The 23,010-nt window shown below is 45.5% G+C and overlaps 1 protein-coding gene across 5 annotated transcripts in view; it reads right to left on the reverse strand.

Annotated features, from left to right (window-relative positions):
* Positions 1–23,010, reverse strand: part of ADGRL3 (adhesion G protein-coupled receptor L3) — a 512,006-nt gene that overhangs the window by 124,203 nt on the left and 364,793 nt on the right. For all 5 annotated transcript variants that reach the window (XM_076336963.1, XM_076336965.1, XM_076336964.1 and 2 more), the window contains one exon: positions 19,837–19,917. In XM_076336963.1, the coding sequence (XP_076193078.1) occupies positions 19,837–19,917 (81 nt within the window). The remainder of the gene's footprint in view (positions 1–19,836; positions 19,918–23,010) is intronic.

Consider the following 23,010-nt stretch of genomic DNA (forward strand, 5'->3'; position numbering starts at 1 on the left):
ATTGTAACTCTGTGAAAATCAGAGAACAAAGAGAAGATCAAAGAGTGCAGGTAGCTAGATCATTATGTATCGCAGCTGGGGCAAGAGTTTAAGCCTCCAGAGCTTACTTGCCAAGTTATTTTACAGTTATGCCAAGAGAGCTGTGCCCTCTGAAGCTTCCTGGCATAGGAACTGTTGCGAGGCAAAGCAATGAGGTTTCCAGTGCTGCAGGAGGGATGTCAGGCTGCAGGAGCCACCAACTACACAGGCATCTAGTTAATTCAAGTGCAATTACAGTCAATAAAAGCTGCTCGTTACTTACATCTCTTTGGTGCTGGAGTCCGAGAGATGCTGGTTTATGTACTGGGGCCCTCTGGGGGTGAGGATTTTGGGGCAGAGGCTGGTTTTGCTACACATTCAAATAATAACTTGGAGGCTGAGGTGCTAGCAGACCACTCTCTCCCCCATGCTGCACCACTCCAGGGGTGGTCAGAGCCTCTGGGATGAGGCTCTACATGGACAATGTGTTGGGGATTGGGCTGAAGTGTGGATCACAAAAACAGCCTAGAAATACCACCACATCCCCGATGGGATTGGCTAGAGAAAAAACCCAGGACTGTAACTGTAGCTTAGGCTCTTCACTAGGAGCCCCTTCTACTCTGCTTTTTCTAGCAAGCTGTAGATGGATGCTTGGTCTTATCCCATCCTGACGTCCTCAAAATAGGGAGGTGCCAGGTGGTGGATACACTTCAAATGCTGCCAGGTAGCCAGAAACTAAAGCTCAGTCACTTCACAAGATGCAGTGGCCAAGCACCAAGAGTTGAAACTCATGGATGCAACCCATCCTCACCTTGCATCGACCTCTGGGCCCCAGGGCAGTCAGGGGACAGGTATTTGACAAGTGTTTTTGACCTGGCACTACGTGGTTGAAGGAGAGCCCTTTCCAGGCATGCTGAATGCAAGTCTGTACGTCTGTTCAAAGTCCACTTGGAGCCCCAAACAGCAGTGCCTGCAGCAACGCAAGTGCTTTGCTATTTGGCCTGAATCTACTTGCACTCTTTGAGTGTGAGCTACCAGAGAGGGACACTACCACGCTGACCTGCCAAGGCAGGAGGGACAGGCACTACTATCTCTTAAAGCAGCCCAGCACTGAGAAAGCATTTTGGACAGGAAAGCAACAGAAAAGCAACCTTTATGTTTGGAAATACTCAAAGATGCAATTTCGGTGGGTGGGAGAACCTACCTTGCTCAGCGTTCACCTCTGTTCCTCCATCCTCGCTACTCACGTAACACACTTGGTATCTTCCCAGCACCTCTTGCACAGCTGAATGCAATCTGTACTAATCAGCTGTTCACACAGCTCTTTGTTTTCTCCTATGTTGCCTTTCCTCCCACATTTTTCTTCTTTTCCACTTCTATTGAATTTTTGCAAGACTTGTAGCTTTGAGCCAGCTACGAATGGGGGTAAAATGCTTTGTGCTAACACACTTTCCCTCCTTCTCATGCCAGCGTTCTCTTAAAACCCAAAAAACCACCTCTGGGAGCATGTTTTCTGGATCTAATTTGTAATCGTCTGTGCAAACAAAACAGAATGAATATGATAATTTCACTAGCTACTGATTGCAAAAGGCAATACTCCTTGAGCTGTTCATGCCATTTCTCATCTTGCCAATTCTTCTGGAAAAAAATAAAATGTCAGAAAGTGCAAAATGTTTTACTCACACGTGCAGGTTACCAACAACGGTGCCTAGAGAGCATAACAAACAAAAAGTATTTTAAAGTATAATCCCATTTCTTTTCTGCATGGAAAGGATAAAACATGTATTTCTGCCATTAGCTGCTGATTTCAGAAATATTTGCACATTAATTATGCTCTGTCAGCAACAACCGACCAGCTCCACAGTTGCCTTTTCTCTTTTCCCGCAAACCTAGAGCTTCTACAGAACCAAAAAGACCATTTCCCATTTCTCAGAATAGTACATGAAATAAATAGACACAAGGTTAGAGGGTGCCACAGTTAAAAAAATCACTTTCTAAGAAACTAGATATATGTGTGAATGCATGAAATGACTAAGCATACAACCAGAACAAGGAAACATAACAATAAAATCTGGTCTCCGGATGACAAGCAATGGCTCCTAGGTCATGCCCACCTTTTCCCATTGTTTGGAAGGAGCGACCCTTTATTAATATCATGCTACTGGACAGTGAAGGACTGTGTGAGCAGAGCAGTGCCTGGAGATGTGGCCCGCCACATTGCTCCTAACAGGACTATGCTGAGTAAGAGGGGTCCTGCTTTTAACTATTGGGGCATTCTGTCATTCCTTTGGGTTTTCAACAGGCTTTATTCCTCTAAAAGCTTTTTTAGCTCTTGCTTCCATTTGCCAGGGCAAGCACGACATGCAAGAGAGACAGACTGACAACCCTGTGTTGAGCTGGCCCCTGCTCCATCAATGCTGCCCGCTCCCCAGCACTGCAGCTCAGCAGCAAAACTTAGCATTGCTACCCCAGTTTCTTGCAATATAAATACTTCTATATGATTAACGTGTGCTCTGCATGTTCTACAAATGCTACAGCAAAGCATCAGAGACTTCAGGTACTCCGAGCATCGCTATGCCAGCAAGCAGGAGAGCCTACCTTGAGTGATGAGGGCCCACTGTGACCGCGCGTGCAGGAGCTTGCTGCTCCATGGGGACTCACGAAGATCAAGTCGGATCTCATTAAATATTTAGGGTCTTAATTTCTCAGCGATTTCAATGGGCAAGTAAGTATCAAAAGAGAAACCAGTGGTCTCTACGTGTAGTCAGATGGGAGTTTAAGGGCCTGCAGAGCACAAAGGGCTCTAACTAAGTGCAGTAAGTGAGCAGATAGGACAGCACAGCCCCGGTACTACGGCAGAAACTTCAGCTCCCTCCCAGGAACCATTTCACTGAAAGCAGAAAGCAGAGGAGAGTTGACGCAGAAGCCTGCATCCAAAAGTGGGGCCTTGAGATGTCACTGTGAGCAAAAAATCTCTTCCCACTAAACGAGGCTCAGCACCTGCCATTCTCTAGTCTCCAGGCCTTGTTCGCTCCAGTAATGAACACCTTTGTAAAAATAGCTGTAGATTAGAAAAGGAATTAACCTCCAAACAAAGGAGAAGCTTAATTAAGCATTGCACTAAAAGAAAACAAGAGGGGATGTACAGGTTAAAAAAAAAAAAACAAAAAGACAAGACAGCTGCACAGACTTAATTCCAATTTCCCCTCTTGTAGGTCATTTTACCCAATGTAATTTCCTTTCTGTATTTGGGCGAGTTTGTTACTGAGGCACTGCCCATTAACAGAAGGGGTTTTGTTGCTTTCCATTCACTTGTACCTTTTTTAATGCTTTGCATTACGAGCCCTCCATCAAAAAAAAAACAAAACAGATTTAAATTAGACTTTGGGAGTATGCCATTTCATAAACTTCTCCCCAGAGAGCTGCAGCTAATTAAACAAATGATTGCAAAATACTCACAATATCAACCCTGTCAGCTTATATGCAAAATATCTACACCAAGCTGTGGTTATTTAACCAAACACAATGTGGAGGAGCAATGTGCTTTAAATATAAGCACAAACCTTAGGCCATAAGGGGGCACACACTTTTTAAAACCATGGGCGGATTATGGAGAGGCCAAGGACTTTGAACGTCCCTACCCATGGCCTTGGGAGCCAGCAAGCACAGCTACGCTGATCTGAAAAGGACAGGAGCTGAAGATCTGGGTGGCCAGGCTGAGAAGGAGACTTCAACAGATTCAAAAAATGGATAAGCACACTGGGCTGCTCTTGACATTTGGGTTGAGCTCTATGTTACTGCCAAAAGGGCAGGTTAGGAGTGGTTAATGATGCTCAAGAAAATCTCTGGATTTTTGCTGTTAAATTGCAGCAACTTGGTGCAAAAACTGGGAAGAAGCAAGCAGGTAGGAACGGGTGCCTGGGGTAGGAAACCAGGAATATAAATGTTAGGTGATTAGTCTGTGCATAGTTGCTGGAGGCAGTGAGAGTCTCAACTGTCCAAAGCTAAAGGATTTTAAATTTTTCTATACGTTACATAAAAGCATTCTTTAAAAAAAACATTTTTTCCTTCCCATCTTTTCCATCGCATCTTGCCTTCCTCTACTCTGAGCCATGCGGCTTGCCCAACAAGCCCTCTGTGCCCATTCTCTCTGCCCAAGCCATGCAGCCTGTCTTTACCCTCTGGTATTTCTCTCCCATTGACCTCACCTCCAATTCACGTCCTGGTAGCTCATCACTCTTTATTCTTCCCATTTTCCTCTTTACGACACACACCTCCAGTATGAAGTACCCGCTGCCTTCCAGGGCTGACTACTCCTTTCCCTCCCACCCCTCCATCTCGCTCTCATCTCACACTATATTTAATTTGCCCAAGCGAGTGACACTTCCCAGGCCGGGCACCTTAGCTTCTCGATGGATTTTATGATCAGGTGCGCACAACGAGGTATATGAATTATTACAGCCTTGACCAGGAAGACATAATATTAACTTTCTTAAAGTCCTGTTAAGAGTCAAAGAACCCATTGTACAAGGTTTGAGCAAGAATGACAGTGAGGAGGGAAGGGAGAGAAGAAGGGAGAAAAACTGGCTCTGCTCATCACGGCAGGGTCAGAGGCTGAAGCTGATGTTAAACAACCACTAATGGGGTTAGGATGCTGGCAAGCCCCCGATGGGTATCCCAGCCCTGCTCGAGGGCCGCTGCTTGCCGGGGCTCTGGCAAACAGGACTGACCTCAGCTGGGTGGGCTGCTTGCTCTGTGCCCCCCAGTTTAGGAGCTGAGCTTAAGAGGGGATAATCCTCACTGTACCCGATCCAGGTGCAAACCCAGCTCCAGTGCACTGACTGTTGGAAAATGGGAGAGGCAGTAGTATGAGGCAAAAATTGTCTATTCTCAGGTGCCATGGCCATGATAACCCTGGCTACTCCCTGAGGACACCGTCCTGGTTGAATCAGCTAGGTGCAAGGCACGCCAGAATTGAGACAAGCTCCTACCCATCCAGTCCTCCCTCTTTGTGGCTGCTTCATGCCTTGGCAGCAGTATTAATGAGAAAACAGTTTTGAAAGGGGAAACTCAGTTCAGAACATTCCTTTAGGAGGAATGCCAAGATCCCTCCTTGTTTATTTTACTTGTTGTGTAAACATTTTTATAATATTCATCAATACAGTCTGTAGACTGTATTTTTTAAAATAACTAGCATGGACATCAGTATCTTGCTTGTGACTCTGGACTTTTCTTTGACTCCATACACTAAAGCTAATACACCACGTTGCTATTTTACTTTATATATTGTGTTGGCTACTACTTGATTGTAGGCTCCTAGTGAATCAATCTAAATGAATCAGAAGGTACTGAAATCACATAATAGACACCAGCACTGGAAATGGTCAGGAAGTAGGAATTAAGGATGAATGCTCTGTCTACATGACCAAAACATATTAAGGAATGAGAAGGCTAAGAAATTCTTCACTGAACGTGTCTGGTAAAAGCATTCAGTTTGCTTCTGCCAGATTCCCTCTTAACAGCACCAGGTCCAGATCCCTACTGCTGAGCAATTTTAAAGTTCAGTGGACAAGTTCTTTCAGTTGTTTGGTTTTCTCCCATTTTCTGTGCGAGGTCTTCCCAAATTCAAGCTTACTTTTTGGCTCTAAATGTGAGTGACAATCTGTGGAGGATCTAATCAAAATGGTGCATTAACCACTTTTTCCTCCCCTTAACTTTTTCAATGTACAGAACCCAGCTTGCATAGTTATTATCACAAAATATTAACATAACATATAGCAACAGCTATAGTGTCAGGGGAATGCAGCCCATAATAACGCAGCTTGATCTAGAAGCACAATAAAATATAAATAAGCTTGTTACACTTCAGTGGTACACCAGATTCCACTGTGAAGGGCCTTCATGAATTTAGAAACCTCATCTTCTTTTTACTCTCCAACACAGATTATTTAGAAGAAGATTTATGGGCACACATTCCCTTTTATTCCAGAAAATGAAACGTAATTGTTTACTCAGCAACAGTATTATTTTGCTGCATGTCTACTACTAAATTTGTGGGCATAATACAGATGCGCACACACACGTCTGTGCAAAGCAGCACTCATAATGAAATAAAGATGAAACCAGGACTTAGAGAAAATCTAAAGGGGAGACTGCCATGAGAACATCCATAACTGAGGTCATTTTTTAATGAAGAAAGCACAAGCAATTTTCTCCAAAAAACAGCTGCAGTTAAACAAGGGATATACTTGCTACAAATTAACATGCTTAATCTAGAGCCTTCTATAAGACACCCTGTGTACCATATCTGCAAAAAGAATAGCATCCTTAGCTGGATAAGGGCAAAGTCTTCTCCTTGCCCCAAGTCCAGCTGGTTCTCTCCATCCCCGAAAGCTTCTTGGCAAACAGCCCCATGGCTGTTGCACCCTCATGCATGCTGGCCCTCTAACCCTTATAATTACATTTAACAAACCTTAATAGCCCTTCTCAAAGGCAATCAAGATCTTCTAAATACTGCTTCTTGCGAGTTTTCAAGCAGAATGAACTACATTGAGCCAATCTGAAGGCAATAACAAACCATTTGGAGCTAGAGGATAGCAGTCCTTGTCCTCTGAGCAAATACTGCTGTTATCAAGCCAAAGTTACTTGTCTGAAAGACTTAAATCATGAGGCTTCTTATAAGGGAGCCAATTTACAATCTTAGCAATGGTGCTCCATAATGTTTCTCTGTAAATCAGTATTTAGTATGCATTTATTAAGGCTGGGATTTCCAAAAGCGCCTTTCAAGAGTGAGGTACCCAATTCATGGGCATAAATTTCCCTCTGAATGGATTATATCACATCACTAGGATTCTTCTGTAACAAACAATACACAAAGGGAAGAATCAAAATTCAACAATCTGCTTTAAGGAAATTCAAGGGCCAAAGCAGGCTCTAAACCAAAACATTTTAGAAAGCATCAGACCACTGACTCTGGTGGAAATCTCTCATTTCCAGCAATTTCTGATTCAACCCAAGTTGATTCCAAGAGCCAAGTGCTGTAAAAAACCTGCTTACCTACAGAAAACCCCACCGCACAGCTGAAGAGCCATCAAATCAACACAAAACTCTTCGACTCAGTGCTGTCAACAGCAGTACGTCTGAGCCTAACATGATTTGCTTGTATGGGAAATGGGTTGCCTGCCTTTCTAGAGATGCATGTGTTGAGTCTGATGAACTTCAATGAGAGCACGCTAAACTTGCTCATTGACTAGTAAAATACTTCTACATTTTATAGGAAGGGAGCCAGACTACACCACTGAATAGCCCAGGTCTTTATCAGTTGCTTTTCCTAACTTGTCTTAAACCAGAACTTACATTTTTGACATTTCTTTTGTAAGGGTGATCTGCTTTCTTCAAATACATCATACACACAGTGAAAAATAACAACCACAGAAAATGAAAAGAATGAAAAGAATAAAGAAAATACTTCCCAGGAGAAGATGCTATAGATGTAACATGATATTCCACCACTGTAAATATTTTAGCATACATGCCACTCAGAAATCCAAGTCACAAGTCTAGGAAACTTCAATATTTTGTTAGGTAAACATACCATTCATTATCTAGTCTTAAAATAGTTTTGTACTGGCAATGGGAAACTCTATCAGACACTAAAAAGTCATTTACTATTATACATGGTGTTAACTGGATAATTTTTCATCCAGATTTATACCTGAGGAAGAATAAAACAAATATTACCCCTGTAGCTGCAACAGAATAAAACACGTTTTCTCATTAAGTAACAATATACCAATAATATACCAATAGTGCTATATCAGAGGCGGCTTCCTAGCTGTATTACTAACAAACTGTCTTCCCAGATTTAGAGTATTGAGTTGCTCTCCACCGGGGTTTTAACCCCAAAATAAGCCCATATATTTAAAAAAAAAATCATAAAAATGTATAAAAGGCATTTCGTAAAGGGATCCATGCCAGCCTGATCCTTTGAATTTGTACCTATTTCATTTGTGAATATCCACAGGCCCTGCACAGAACAACTGGGATCCTATGTCCCACTCTCACGCACACGTTTGTTTCCGAAGGACTCCTCTAGAAGAACATCGTTGTTCTATCCTCCATCCTTTCAGGTGATGATGACACACTTCATCACATATGTCATGGAGCACTTCTATGAATAGGCACCATATGATATAACACGACACAAGATGCAACATACAGCACAGGATGCAAGCAGCATGGCTGCAGTGGCAGATAAAGACTTTCCAGTGGCTAAGCTCTTCGACTGTGGCAGAGGGCTCCCGTAGGAAGTGTTACCTCACATCGTACACCTTTTCAATGTCTCTGGATGGGTAAAATGAAGGCTAGTTATGCCTCTCAATCAAAGCGCTGCAGACCAATCCTATTCTCTTTTAAACAGGCGTATGGCTTATGAAATCAGTGGACCTGAAATTTGATCTCTCATATGATTTATTTGCCATCTTCTCCCATTACACAAATATAAATATAACAAGCATTTTTCTGCAGCTCTGAAATGATTCAGAATTAATACCAGATGACAAAATGGACCATGTACCAGGAGGGGAAAAGTTACAGTAAAAGCTCCTTCCCATTAATGGGGCCATTCATTCATATGGCCACTATTCCACAGGGGAGCTGGACATAAATTATGTATTTGACATCTAGTTATAGACGATTATATCTGACATAATGAAGTTATAATGGAAGGAGTTTGCACATTGTTTGGTTATTAAGTGCCCATTTCTTGTCCCTGCACCAGGTGCAATGGTGATAGGCTTTACAAATCATCCAGAAGAAATGCCAAAATGGGCTCCCTTACTGATAAAGCATCACACATGTTTATTAATTTAACAGCTTGTCTTACGTCTCCCCCATCTGCTCATTTAAAACAGTTATTTGCCCTATAAATATTTCAGACGGAGAAGTGTAGCCAAAAATTACTATGGCAGAAAAGGGAAAAAAAAAAGTTTGAGAAGGGTCTCATGCTGTATGCAGCACTGTGCTCTTTTTTCCATGTTGAATTGGTTCAACAGCTTTTTTTCAAGCTGGTAATAGGACATTCACTTTAGATTAGTGATGCTTGAGGGTGCAGTGCCATAGCTGACTCTGCTTTCCAGCTGTTGCCACTGTCAGGTGGCTGAAAACTTCCACCGCTGATGGTGAGTGGCACAACTCAGTACAGCAGAAAATGAAACCCACTGTCAAAAGAATCTCCTGGGTGGATGTCTATGTCCATTTTGAGCTTATTGGGTCGTATGGTAACTTCAAACAGCCTACAAAGAATAACATTTCAAGGCATCTTTAAATCACAGTTCATGCTGATCTCCATAGCAAAACTCCTTTACAAGGCAGCAGCTAGTTGGTAAAAAAAGCTAGTTTAAAAGTGTTTTTTCTTTTTTTTTTTAGGTTACTAGGAATAATGGAAAAGGTGTTAAACATCACTCAGACTGTTCCCCCCACACCCCAAAATCCTTAAATATTTTCAAGTGTATATACTTTGAACAGTTCCCACCAGCATACAGGATTTAGCACTCCTCCTTGAGAGACTTTGTTAGCTCTGGCTTTCTGCTAGAATGAACGCTGTTATCTTATAAATAAACAGCAATGCCCCGAGGTGCCCCTCTGCAACGAAAACACACATTCCGAAGAACTAAGAGCAACAGTTCAACACCATAGTAAAAAAGAAAACGGTGAACGGCATGCAATTAACTCTTTCTGACTATGGATAGCTACAGGACATAAAGCGGGACCTCGCTGATGATAACAAGCAAACAGGAGGACTGCAGGCTGGCTGCAAGATTTCCAGGAGCTCTGGCTACTCTGGTTATAATACTAGTTATCACCACTCATGATACCTAATGAGGAATTAATAAATATGGAGCACGGCCCATGTTCAAAGCAGCTGCCTGCTTCAGGGAAATCAGTGTAGTCCAGGAAGGTGGATGTTTTGGTACGGATCTGAGCCACAACGACAGATTTTTGGAGAGCTCTGGATAAGACAGAAAAGCATTGCATCCTTATATCAGAGCTCACCCCTCTACCGTCTTCACAACCCAAACGAGCTCCATACCTGGCAATGCATTCCTGTGTTCACATCTACCATGCTGCCCAAAACCCACCCTGTCGCCATGCTGAGCTGTTTGAAGACTCATCTCCAGCCTGGAGACCGAGGGCTTTAAATGAACCTGCCCATCAAGACAAAAAGCAGAGTTCAAATGAAAACTAAACAAACAGCAAAGCAACCCAACAAACAAATCTGTACAGACCTCTTCAAAACAGGGCAGCCGAAAATTTACGGTACATGTGAAGCTCGTAGTCATTGCAAAACCTTTCCATTGACTGTGCAGGTATGATGAACAGTCATCTCTCATCCCACCAGTGCAACACCAGTTACCTGCATGCCTCATATACTCTGCTTGCCTGAAAAGCCACATGGGATGAGAAAATGTTGAGTGTGTTGCTGGCTTGCTGCACTGAGCACTCACACCCCATGACGGAGGGAGTGAGATCCTCTGGTGGGCTCAGGGCAGCCGCCAAGGGGAAGCCCTGAGAGCAGTCATACTTGGAGAAAAGGCTGAGCAAAAGCAAAGAAGAAAACCCTGTACATGACTGAGGAAGAGCAGGACACTATATAGCACCGCAGCATTGCATAGGGAAAAAGGGAATAAGGGTCCCGAGCATGGGGGACCCCAACCAGCATCCAGTGCATGGTCCTCTCTTGGCTCAAAGGCATTGAATTAGCCTCTCCCCTGGACTCTCCCGCCTGAAGGATGGCAGGAAAATAATATCGCCTTAAGAAGCTAGAAACATATAGCTGTAACTAACTCTAAAGGGAAGGAGTAGGATGAGTAAAAGCAGGACCTCAGAGGGAAGCAGAGGGACACTGTAAAGGACTCTCGAGCTGAGGGAATGGCTTTCCCAGGGGGACTCAAGCAGAAAATGAAAAGGCCTGGAAACAGGAGGTGCCTGGCCACCATCGGCTCAGAGCAGTGACTCCTGAACAGCACCTCTCTTGTAGCACTGGACCTGGGGAGGGAGAGGCAGGACAGCTGGTGTCTCAGGGCCTGGCGAGCACGGGATGCGTGACCCCATGTGTCGGCATGAATTAAGGCAAAGAGTGACGCTGGGCCTCACTGCCAAGCGCTCCCCTTTCTCTGGACCTGGGAAGGAGGACCAGGGCTGTGCAGTAAGCCCGGCTGTTAGATCCTCCCACATCATCTGCAAAGCCATCAACCCTCTCTGGGACCTTTGGGAGAGGAAAAAAAAAAGACCCAGAATGTATGCATCCAAAAAACTGCTCTATCTTTGGTAATAAGATTTTGCAGTGCTTCTGATGTTCAGGAACGGTTCTCCCTCAGACGCTGCAAATGCAAAGGGGGAGAAAAATGGCAGAATGGATCCAGCTTTTGAAGGAAGAAAGCACAAAGGGACATGCCACTGAGCTGGAGAAGAAAGGGGAAAAAACCAGCAAAACCTCTGGCTGTCTCTCAGACGTGCTGCCCAAGGGGTAGGGAGAGATTCTGCATTGTTGGAGGCTGAACCTCACAACTGAGGTTTACAGGAAAAAAAAACCCACAGTGCCTTAACTGGGGCCAAAACAACCTCCCTGGCTAGAGAAATCTGCACAGAAGGGTGAGAACCTCCCATCCCTCCTTTATTTGCTATTTATTTCTAGAACTGGGGACCAATACATGGTTTTGCTTATCAATTCACATTTTGGAAATGTACTGACTTCAAGCGTATCAATCTCCAAGACAACTACTCCCTGAGCTTCAACTTTGAAGGAAACCTTTGCAAAATGCTAGCTCAACAAGGGAGGAGAGCTCCTCAGACCACCTAGCTTTGAACTCCAGTCATATATTTCATGTTTAATATGATTCTACATATACGCTAAAATCTGCTTCTATAAAGCTTTATAAATAGTTTTAGTGTGTGGATTCAGTGAGTTTAGTTCACTTATTTGCTGGCAGAATTTGAGTCCAAACGCTAAATTTAATTTATTGCTATATATGATAATTCCATAAAATCCCTTTCTAAGTCAGAGTATCAGCATCACCCTCATCTGTGAAACTCCTTGCTATTGTCAGTAAACAGCGATCCATTTTTAAACACAGGTTTAATTTTCAGTCTATGAGATCACAACCTGAGGTCTCAGCTACCCCTGGAATTATTCTGCATACGGATGGTGTAAACAGTTGTGTAAAAATCATGCAATCATGTCTGGACCGTTAGACTGAGAGGAGGTGTAAAAATAATGGTTAACAGTGCTTTGTATACGGAACTAAGTTTAAAACACCCTCAAATTAAAAAGGGGGTGGAGAATAAGAAGTGTCTTGATAAAAAATGCTGGTTCAGGGCCTCATTTCTATTAAGTGATTTACGGTGTCATTACTGCGTTACTGTACAGAGCAGTGGCTCAGAGTGATTACCCTGTAATGCATGATGACACTAATGTAGTAGTAAACTACTGGAATTTATACTCTATTCACTACTAGCACATCAGGACTCTGAAAAGCAGGTAAAAATGCCCTACATGCATAAACAATGTGTGCAAATGTCACCAGTGATAAAATTTTTAAAAAGGAGAAGGAAGAGGCAGTTACAAATAAATCTGCCAGCTGAGAATTGCAACTGCATAGACCCACAGGAGCACTAAAGCTGTATCGCTTTTTAATAATACGGGAAGGAAAGATGCTTTTATATCTTTAAGCTGGCTCTATTTTCATTTATTACAATTAAAATTGTACAGTGGCTTCTTCTTTTTGCCACTCTAAGTGCAACATTGACCTGCACCTGGTGTTCAGCTCAGCGCGAGGGGGAATGCAGAAAGGAAATGAAGAGCATCAAAGCAACAGCCAAAGGCATTAGTGGTTTATGACGATTGTCATAATGCTGCTCTTTTTTTAGAGTTCCAGCTAATGGAAATGTGAAGAACCAACAAGAGCTTCAGGACAGAGGTATTTTTGCCTCCTTTGTTTAAAACAGCTCTTGTGGTTACAGGATGAAGCTTGGAACATGACCTGAGCATGTCCTAAGGTGTCAGAAAATGCAGCCAAACAAAAAAACTTCATAACACTCACACACATAGAAAAAAAAATCATGATTATTACAACACTCTAATGGATGTTGGGCGCTGAGGCTGGAAATGAGGCAGCAGATGCAAAAGTAGAGCTACACATCCCAGATCCCAGGGCCAGAGGAAAGCTTTGCTCTTCCCCCAGGAGACAGTACCAATCACTACTTTTTTAACACCCCCTAGTCACCAGCTAATAGATTGATGCCTCCAGAGCTGCCTGCCTCACTGGACCTCTCCTATTAAGTTACACAAGGGGATTAGAGTCCTTTTACCAGTGCGTAGCAGCAGTAATATCAGTCCTTCCATCCTGAGCAGCCCTTTCTTTAAGATCATAGAATCATAGAATCATTAAGGTTGGAAAAGACCTCTAAGATCATTGAGTCCAACCGCCGACCCAACACCACCATGCCCACTAAACCATGTCCCTAAGCGGCTCATCTACACGTCTTTTAAATACCTCCAGGGATGGGGACTCAACCACTTCCCTGGGCAGCCTGTTCCAATGTTTAACCACTCTTTCAGTAAAGAAATTTTTCCTCATGTCCAATCTAAACCTCCCCTGGCACAACTTGAGCCCATTTCCTCTCGTCCTATCGCTTGTTACTTGGGAGAAGAGACCGACACCCACCTCGCTACAACCTCCTTCCAGGTAGTTGTAGAGAGCGATGAGGTCTCCCCTCAGCCTCCTTTTCTCCAGGCTAAACAACCCCAGCTCCCTCAGCCGCTCCTCATAAGACTTGTTCTCCAGACCCCTCACCAGCTTTGTTGCCTTTCTCTGAACATGCTCCAGCACCTCAACGTCCTTCTTGTAATGAGGGGCCCAAAACTGAACACAGTATTTGAGGGGCAGCCTCACCAGGGCCGAGTACAGGGGCACAATCACTTCCCTACTCCTGCTGGCCACACTATTTCTGATACAGGCCAGGATGCCACTGGCCTTCTTGGCCACCTGGGCACACTGCCGGCTCATGTTCAGCCGGCTGTCAGCCAGCACCCCCAGGTCCTTTTCCGACAGGCAGCTTTCCAGCCACTCTTCCCCAAGCCTGTAGCGCTGCATGGGGTTGTTGTGGCCGAAGTGCAGGACACGGCACTTGGCCTTGTTGAACCTCATACAGTTGGCCTCGGCCCATCGATCCAGCCTGTCCAGGTCCCTCTGCAGAGCCTTCCTACCCTCGAGCAGATCAACACGCCCGCCCAACTTGGTGTCGCCTGCAAACTTACTGAGGGAGCACTCAATCCCCTCATCCAGATCATCGATAAAGATATTGAACAAGACCAGCCCCAGTACTGAGCCCTGGGGAACACCGCTTGTGACCGGCCGCCAACTGGATGTAACTCCATTCACCACAACTCTCTGGGCCCGGCCATCCAGCCAGTTTTTTACCCAGCGCAGAGTACACCTGTCTAAGCTGTGAGCCGCCAGCTTCTCTAGGAGAATGCTGTGGGAGACAGTGTCAAAGGCCTTACTGAAGTCCAGGTAGACCACATCCACAGCCTTTCCCTCATCCACTAGGCGGGTCACCTGGTCATAGAAGGAGATCAGGTTGGTCAAGCAGGACCTGCCTCTCATGAAACGTGCTGGCTGGGCCGGATCCCCTGGTTGTCCCGCTCATGCCTTGTGAGCGCCCTCAAGATGAACTGCTCCATCATCTTCCCCGGCACCGAGGTCAGGCTGACAGGCCTGTAGTTCCCCGGATCCTCCTTCCGGCCCTTCTTGTGGATGGGCGTCACATTGGCAAGCCTCCAGTCATCCGGGACCTCCCCCGTTAACCAGGACTGCTGATGGAGAGTGGCTTGGCAAGCTCCTCCGCCAGCTCCCTCAGCACTCTTGGGTGGATCCCATCCGGCCCCACAGACTTGTGAGCGTCCAGGTGGCGTAGCAGGTCGTTGACTGCTTCCTCTTGGATTATGGGGGGTTCATCCTGCTCGCCGTCCCTGTCTTCCAGCTCGGGGGGCCAAGTACCCTGAGGATAACTGGTCTGCCTGTTAAAGGCTGAGGCAAAGAAGGCATTAAATACCTCAGCCTTTTCCTCATCCTCGGTGACAATGTTCCCCCCCGCATCCAATAAAGGATGGAGATTCTCCTTGGCTCTCTTTTTGTCATTAATAGATTGGTAAAAACATTTTTTGTTGTCTTTAATGACAGCAGCCAGGTTGCGTTCTAGCTGGGCTTTTGCCTTTCTCATTTCTTCTCTGCACGACCTAACGAGATCCCTGTACTCTTCTGGAGTCGCCTGCCCCTTCTTCCACAAGCGGTAAACTCTCCTTTTTTTCCTGAGTCCCAGCAAGAGCTCCCCGTTCAGCCAGGCCGGTCGTCTTCCCTGCCTGTTCTTCTTATGGCATATGGGGACATCCTGCTCCTGTGCCTTTAAGACTTCCTTCTTGAAGAACGTCCAGCCTTCCTGGACCCCTTTGCCCTTCAGGACCGTCTCCCAAGGGACTCTCTCAACCAGCGTCCTGAACAGGCCAAAGTCCGCCCTCCGGAAGTCCATGGTTGCGGTTTTGCTGGCCCCCCTCCTTACTGTACCAAGAATTGAGAATTCTACCATTTCATGGTCGCTAAGCCCAAGACGGCCTCTGACCACCACATCTCCCACCAGTCCTTCTCTGTTTGTAAACAGCAGGTCGAGCGAGGCACCTCCCCTGGTAGGCTCACTTACCAGCTGTGTCAGGAAGTTGTCTTCCACACACTCCAGGAACCTCCTAGACTGCTTCCTCTCTGCCATGTTGTATTTCCAGCAGATGTCCGGGAAGTTGAAGTCCCCCACGAGAACAAGGGCCAGCAATTGTGAGACTTCTGCCAGCCACTTGTAGAACGCTTCATCCATCTCTTCATACTGGTTGGGTGGTCTATAACAGACTCCCAGCAGGATGTCTGCCTTGTTGGCCTTCCCCCTCATCCTTACCCATAAACACTCGACTGTATCATCATCACAATCATTGAGCTCTAGACAACTGAAACACTCCCTAACATACAGGGCCACCCCACCGCCTCTCCTTCCTCGCCTGTCCCTTCTGAAGAGTTTATAGCCATCCATTGCAGCACTCCAATCATGAGAGTCACCCCACCATGTTTCTGTGATGGCGACTAAGTCATATCTCTCCCCCTGCACAATGGCTTCCAGCTCCTCCTGTTTGCCGCCCATGCTGCGTGCATTGGTGTAGATGCACTTGAGCTGGGCTATCGATTTCGCCCCCAGCATTGGCATGCTACACCTAGGCTCATCTTTAGTGAGCCTGGTTTTATCCCCTTCCCCCTTTGAACCCAGTTTAAAGCCCTCTCGATGAGCCCTGCCAATTCATGAGCCATGATCCTTCTCCCCCTGTGAGACAGCTGAATTCCATCTGTTGCCAGCAGGCCCGGTGCTGTGTAAAATTCCCCGTGATCAAAAAAGCCAAAATTCTTCCGATGGCACCAGCCCCTGAGCCACGTGTTGATCAGGTGTGTTTTCCTGTTCCTTTCAGTATCCTTCCCTGCCACTGTAGGGACTGAGGAAAACACTACCTGTGCTCCCGATCCTTCAACCAGTCGCCCCAGTGCCCTGAAGTCCCTTCTGATCACTGCAGGACTTCTCTCTGCAACCTCATCACTGCCAGCCTGTATAACCAACAGCGGGTGGTAATCGGAAGACCGTACCAGACCAGGGAGCTTCCTAGTGATGTCTCTGACCCGGGCCCCAGGGAGGCAGCAGACTTCCCTGTGGGACGGGTCCGGTCAGCATATTGGGCCCTCTGTTCCCCTCGGAAGGGAATCGCCTATGACAATTACCCTCCTTTTTTTCTTAGCAGCGGCAGTCATAATGCGTGGGGCTGACTGCCTCACCCTAGGCAACCTCCTGGATGGACCTTTGTCTACATCCTTGTTTGCCTGGCCCTCAAGTTCCAGGGCCCCATATCTGTTGTCTAAAGGCAACCGGGAAGGTGAGGGAGGCTGGGCGGGGGTTCGCCTGGCACCCCGAGCAGGGACCCGTTTCCATTCCCCCCCCATCACTTAGGTCCCCTCCTTCTGCCTGGTGGCAAGAAGGCAGGAGATCCTCTGCTTCTTGTGGAGCCTCCATCTGCTGCCTTTGCCTCAGGGATGGTACGGTGCGGCTCCACCGATCTATCTCCCTCTCACACTCCCTGATGCTTCTTAACCTTTCCACTTCCTCCTTCAGCTCTGCCACCAGGCCGAGCAGATCATCCACCTGGTCACACTGCACACAGGTGTTGTCTCTGCTGCCCTCCGGTACAAGTGACAGGCTCAGGCACTCCCTGCAGCCGGAGACCTGGACAGCTGTATGCTTGCGTGAGGGCTCCGTCTGGGTCACCACATTCCTTCTGGCAACGGCTTTCGGCTGAGTGGAAACCACAGCTGGTCCTCTTCTGGGAGGGCGACGACTACTAGTTGAGTTGGCCTCTAGAGCCAGGAGGGGGGCTGCACCTTGCCCGCTCGCCTTCCCTGCACTCTCCCTGCTCTCTTCCCTGAGATCTCTCAACTGGGGAGGTGGAGGCCTGGTGGAAGCAGTTAATGTAGCAGTTTATGTTGCATAAACTCCATTTTACCTTCTCTGCAAGTGCTGCGACTGTTCTGCCTGACCCACTTTGCCCTGCTCCCGGTGGCAGTGCCAACCATCTTGCAGAGGTAGCTATGCCCTCACAAATGGCAGATCACTGAAGATTTTTGTTAGTCTTTAACTGTTTTATCTTGGAGAAAGCAAGCACAGCTTCTTTGGCTACTGCTGTGCCAGCATCCTTGAGTCTTCCTTAGGCTGCTCCAGACCCCACGGCAAGGATTTACATTGACCTATTCTAAGTAAGCTCTGAATCATCACATCCAACATCAAAGACAGACTTGAGCAAGAAGATCCTGGAAGTCATAACTGTCTCTGCCTTACTGGAGTGCTCTGCTAAAAAAGCAAGGTAGTAAATTTTACTACAGAACTGGAGGTTTTCAAGTGGCTTAGAAGAAGCTGATGATCTCAAATGCATGTGTCAAATCTCAGGGAAGTTCACTCAAAGCTGAATGGAGGTTGTGGACTGCCAGCAGATTGTACGTGACCAGCCCAACTCACGACAAGACCAGATTTGGAGAGAGGACTGTGAATTCAGCATCCTCACACCCAAGCTCCACCATCCAGCACATGGTTCCACCTTGCAGAGATTCCACCAAGGAATAATAGTGCTGAGGCTGCTTCTGTGCAGCAAGAGTCAATTCCTTAGTTTTTGTTCCTGCATCAGCTAAGAAAACACACATTCACCCTTACAAAGGGAAAAACTCCAGCAAATGTTTACTCAATCAAGTTACAGATCTAGCCATATGGATGCTGGTGGAAAAGCTCACTCAAAACTAAGGGAGCCTTTCACGCCAAGAGCATTAACAGTATGCTTTCATTTAGCCTGCAAAGTCCTTGGGCCATTTGGAAGAGCAGGGTTTGCAACTGCAGCTGCAATTCACTGGCACAAAGGTTTTTTCTGTCTCCCAGAATATTAGAGATGGATAACAAAGTGAGATTTAGAAGACAGCTTTCTTCATATTACACAATGACAGTGTGCCTATCCAGATTACTCTTGCATTAACACGTTGCATTTTTTAATCATGAGCACTTAAGAGAAACACATGCGCACACAAACACATAATCGCAGCCTTACAGTGTTGCGGCAGAATGGCGACAATCACTACAAAGGTCAATCCCGTACCCTTTCTGCCACTGTAGCACCCTTTGGAGAGTAGGAGAAATGAAAAACCCCAAACCTAAGCTATAGTGCATCTCCCCGCTAACACGCTTTGGCTGTCCTCTTCCTCCCCTTTTCTTCCACAACATTCCCTGTGTTTGATGTTCATACATATTTCTGGAGCTGACCAAGAAATCCCTCCATATACCTGTTTGATTTTAGCTTTGCTGTTATCCATTCCAAGAAGGACAAGCTGGTCATTTTGATATTCTACCTGAATATTGGCAACCTAATTAAAAGGAGCAAAGGGAGGTGTAAAAAGCCTGCACCAGCATGGATGCTTGCTCTGGGGTCAAGCCCATTTCCCCAGGCCACAGGGGCAAACATTGGGGGTTCATCACAACACAGCCAGGGGACAATCCTCCAAATGGGGCACAGGAATCAAGGGCTCACGTTCATATCACTTTATTTGCACCATTCAAGAGAGGCACCTATCTTAGCAGGGCTATTCTGACTCAATCCATACGTATTGGCTACCAGCATTGCTCTCGAGGGCAATCAGCTCACCTAGAATTTGAGTCATCCTCTAGAGTGAACATATGTCCTCACCAACTCTAGAAAAAACCTTGAGCAATGGCAACGCAGATTGAATCCAGGCCTGAACCACTGCATGACCACTTCTGTAGCTTTACTCACCTGAGGGGCAGCTGAAATCTGCCTTTCTTGCATCCTGCCACCAGCCCCCTGTGCCTGTGCGCTGCCATTAAGAAGGAAAGAAGAAAGGCAGAGGGCAAGACCTAAGGTATACCTGTCCCTGCAGAAGTAAACTAGGGGGAAGAGCAAAATAGCTTGTGAACAAGATAGTATGTTCAAAGGTATGTAATGGGGCACATGGGACATGGTCATCTCTTATACAGCTCTCTCACAGGAATTAATTTGCTCCCAAGAGTGTCCTTGGATGGAGGGTGGTAACTTTACCATGGAGGCTATATGAACAAATGAATGATATGCACTCACGCCTACGGCTGGTTCGCAATGCACATGTATGGAGACTGTCACTGACTCACCCTTGGATGGCGGTCTCTCCAGATCTGAATCGAGGTGGATCGGTGGGGCAATGTAGGAAACCTGCCCATGATGAGCCTGCCCTGTGGACAAATAAGTGTTTTAGTTCCGCTGTTTCCTACAGAGATCTATCACGGCTATAATTAAACATACAGCATTTTTATGGCACTGGATTCAAAACAGGTTTGCAAGTATTTTGTTCTATTGTGCATTTTTCACAATGAACTTCCATTTTGTGGAGAAACCTGATGAAAAGTTGAAAACACTCCCATTTCTTTTGCTTTTTCCATGCAGACGTGGGTACTATGTTGAATTTTAGTTATACCTGCTTTACCACTACCACATAGATTTTGTACGATATTCTCTTAAAAGGTCATATGTCACAGAAGACAACAGATTTCATACAAGCCCATTCAGTCCGTTAATCTCACTCTAAGAGGGAAGCAAGCATTTCTGTGTCATAGCAATTTTTGAAGGAAGCGTGGTATGAAGTACAACTGCATCTGTTTTTCCCACCTGCAGAAGATGCAGATATCAGTTTGTGGAGCTTGCCATTGCTTTCACCTGCGTGGAAGCTTTTTGGTTCCCAACACTGCCATGCAGTTTCCCAGTTGCTAAAGACTCAACTCTTCTCCAGTAGTTTGGACATAACTATATTGAGAAACTTCTATTTATAATAAAAACATGTTGTTATAATTCATTTATTTACTGTAACAATTTACAGGGCTGTTAATCTCTTTTTCTAAACATGGAAAGTTAATGACACATAGATTACGATAACAGTTAGAGTAACCTTCCCGTTTCAAGTAATATTCGTGCTGCAATAAAAGCAGTTGATTCCTCTTATGAGACACATTCCAAATAATTAATACGGCTCCCTGTTGACACTTGCTGTTGTTGCTCCAAGCAATTTCCAAGCTAGCGTCACAAGCAGCAGAGCAGCAGTACAGTCTTCGGGCTTCTTTGTAATGACATCCAGGAATACCACGAGCGCAGTATGCTGGTGCCCATAATATGTTGAAAACATCTCTTCAGAGGGATAAAATATTAATGAGGAACGGGGAAAAAAAAGAAGTGTGTCTGAATGGGCAGGATATATTTACCACTTTACGCTGAGGCTGACTCAGATAATTTGCATTATTAGCCATTACAACAACTGGACGTTATTCAGGTTTAAAATCTACCAACACATCATAAATTCTATATTTGCTTTTAAGTGCTTTAACATGGGAAATCTGCTTCAGGCAAACCCATAGCTAATAACGAGTTACCTCGCTTTCCCCTTCTTGTTTACATGTTAAAAATCCATTTGATGTCATTAGTGAGCACAAGTCATCATTTAATAGCTGCTCAGTTCTGCAGCAGAAACAGGCAGACGGTCTGATCTCACTCCAAACTGCTCAATGTGCAGGATCCACATGTGCCTGTCTAACCATAGGACAGGCTCCCCATTTGCTGCATCAAAGATACCACTGAAACACAAAATAGCTGAGGTTGGAAGGGAGGTCTGGAAATCACCTAGTCCAGCCCAAGGGCAACAAGAGCCCATGGCAAGCGTCCAGTCTGATTTGTAGTATCTCCAAGGGTGGAGACTCCACAACCTCTCTGGGCAACATGTACCAGTGCTTGGCCACACTCACAGGGGAAAAAAAAAAGCTTTTTCTTACATTTAAGTGTAATTTCCTGTATTTCAATTTGTGCCTCTTGTCCTGTCACTAGATGCCTCTAAGAAGAGCCTGGCTCCATCGTCCTTATTCTCCCCCATCATGTACTTATACACATCAGTAAGATCCCCTGGACCTCATCTGGTCCAGGCTGGACAGTCCAGCTCTTTCAGCCTCTCCCCACATAGAGGTGCTTCTATCCCTTAATCGTCATTGTGGCCCTTTGCTGGACTTGCTCCAGTAAGTCCCTGTCTCTCTTGCACTGGGTAGCCCAGCACTGAAGCCAACACCCAGATATGTCTCACCAGGGCTGAGCAGAGGGGCAGGATCACCTCCCTCAACCTGCTGGCAATGCTCTGCCTAACACAGCCCAGGAGGCTGGTGGCCTTTTTTGCCCTATGGGCACATTGCTAGCACATGGTTTTGTTTGTTGGGGTTTTTTTAGGTTTTTTATCACCTGGTCTTCTTGGGACCATGTGACCCCAAATACAAAAAAGAATGATTCTGTAGGCTTAACGGGCTAGGCTGGAGTAAAGAAGATACATGCGCAGTATATAAAAGACTACAAAACATTTGCGAGTTTGTTTAGAGATTCATTACAATTCAGTAATAACTATGGAAGTTTATGAATGTTTTATAAAAGCTTTTACCTAATATGGAGGAAGCAGTAGCATCAAATGCTCTCTTGTGATAAATGGAACAAGTTGCATAAAGCTTTTATCTACATGCTGCTGATGCAAAACACACTACTTCCAAAAAAATATCAAACTTGACTTCTGTTAGACTGTACGCATCTTGCAATACTAATAAATTCAATTTTGGGTTTTAATATTCTCTCTATAAAAAAGCAGTGCAAACAATTGTTGTGCTTCATTTTCTGGGCATGAATGCCAGCTTAGTTGCTCTTCAGACTCATCACAGTCTTCCCATACGAGGAACAAAGGGTCTCCACTGGTATCTGTGGCCCCAATTATACATTCAGGATCAAGATACCTTGTAAACCTTCTTGTTGATCAACAGAATCACATTTTTTCTTTGATTTTACTATTATTTGCAATGGTGATATCTGAGAGGGTTGAGGGAAGGAAGGCAAGGGGGGATGCCTGAAGCAAGCCCTAGCAATGGGACTAGTACATAAGCACACGGAGAAAACTCTGAGTCAGAAGACCAAACTAGAGGATCAGGATCAGAGCAATGGCTCTTCTGGCACTGCCAGAAGTTTTGCCACTGACTCCATTAAAACCCACAATTTTACCCAATGGACCCAATGCAAGATTTTGAGGCTGATATCACTGGTGCAGTTAATAGTCGGTCACAAAGACTGACAGGATGAGTTTTGCCAAGTGACGCCAACTCCCAGTCCCTTTTGCGTGAATTTTGCAGTTTCAGATGCTCACTTCAAGCCCCAGCTGTAGGAATGAGTGACTCCAATCTCCCGCTCTCCAGTTCCAGCTACTGCAGAAAAACACTTGAAAAGGAGAATGTGAAAGCCTTAACGAAAAAAGAGATGGC

The sequence above is a fragment of the Aptenodytes patagonicus genome, chromosome 4 (genome assembly GCF_965638725.1).
Source record: "Aptenodytes patagonicus chromosome 4, bAptPat1.pri.cur, whole genome shotgun sequence".
Taxonomy (NCBI): Eukaryota; Metazoa; Chordata; class Aves; order Sphenisciformes; family Spheniscidae; genus Aptenodytes; species Aptenodytes patagonicus.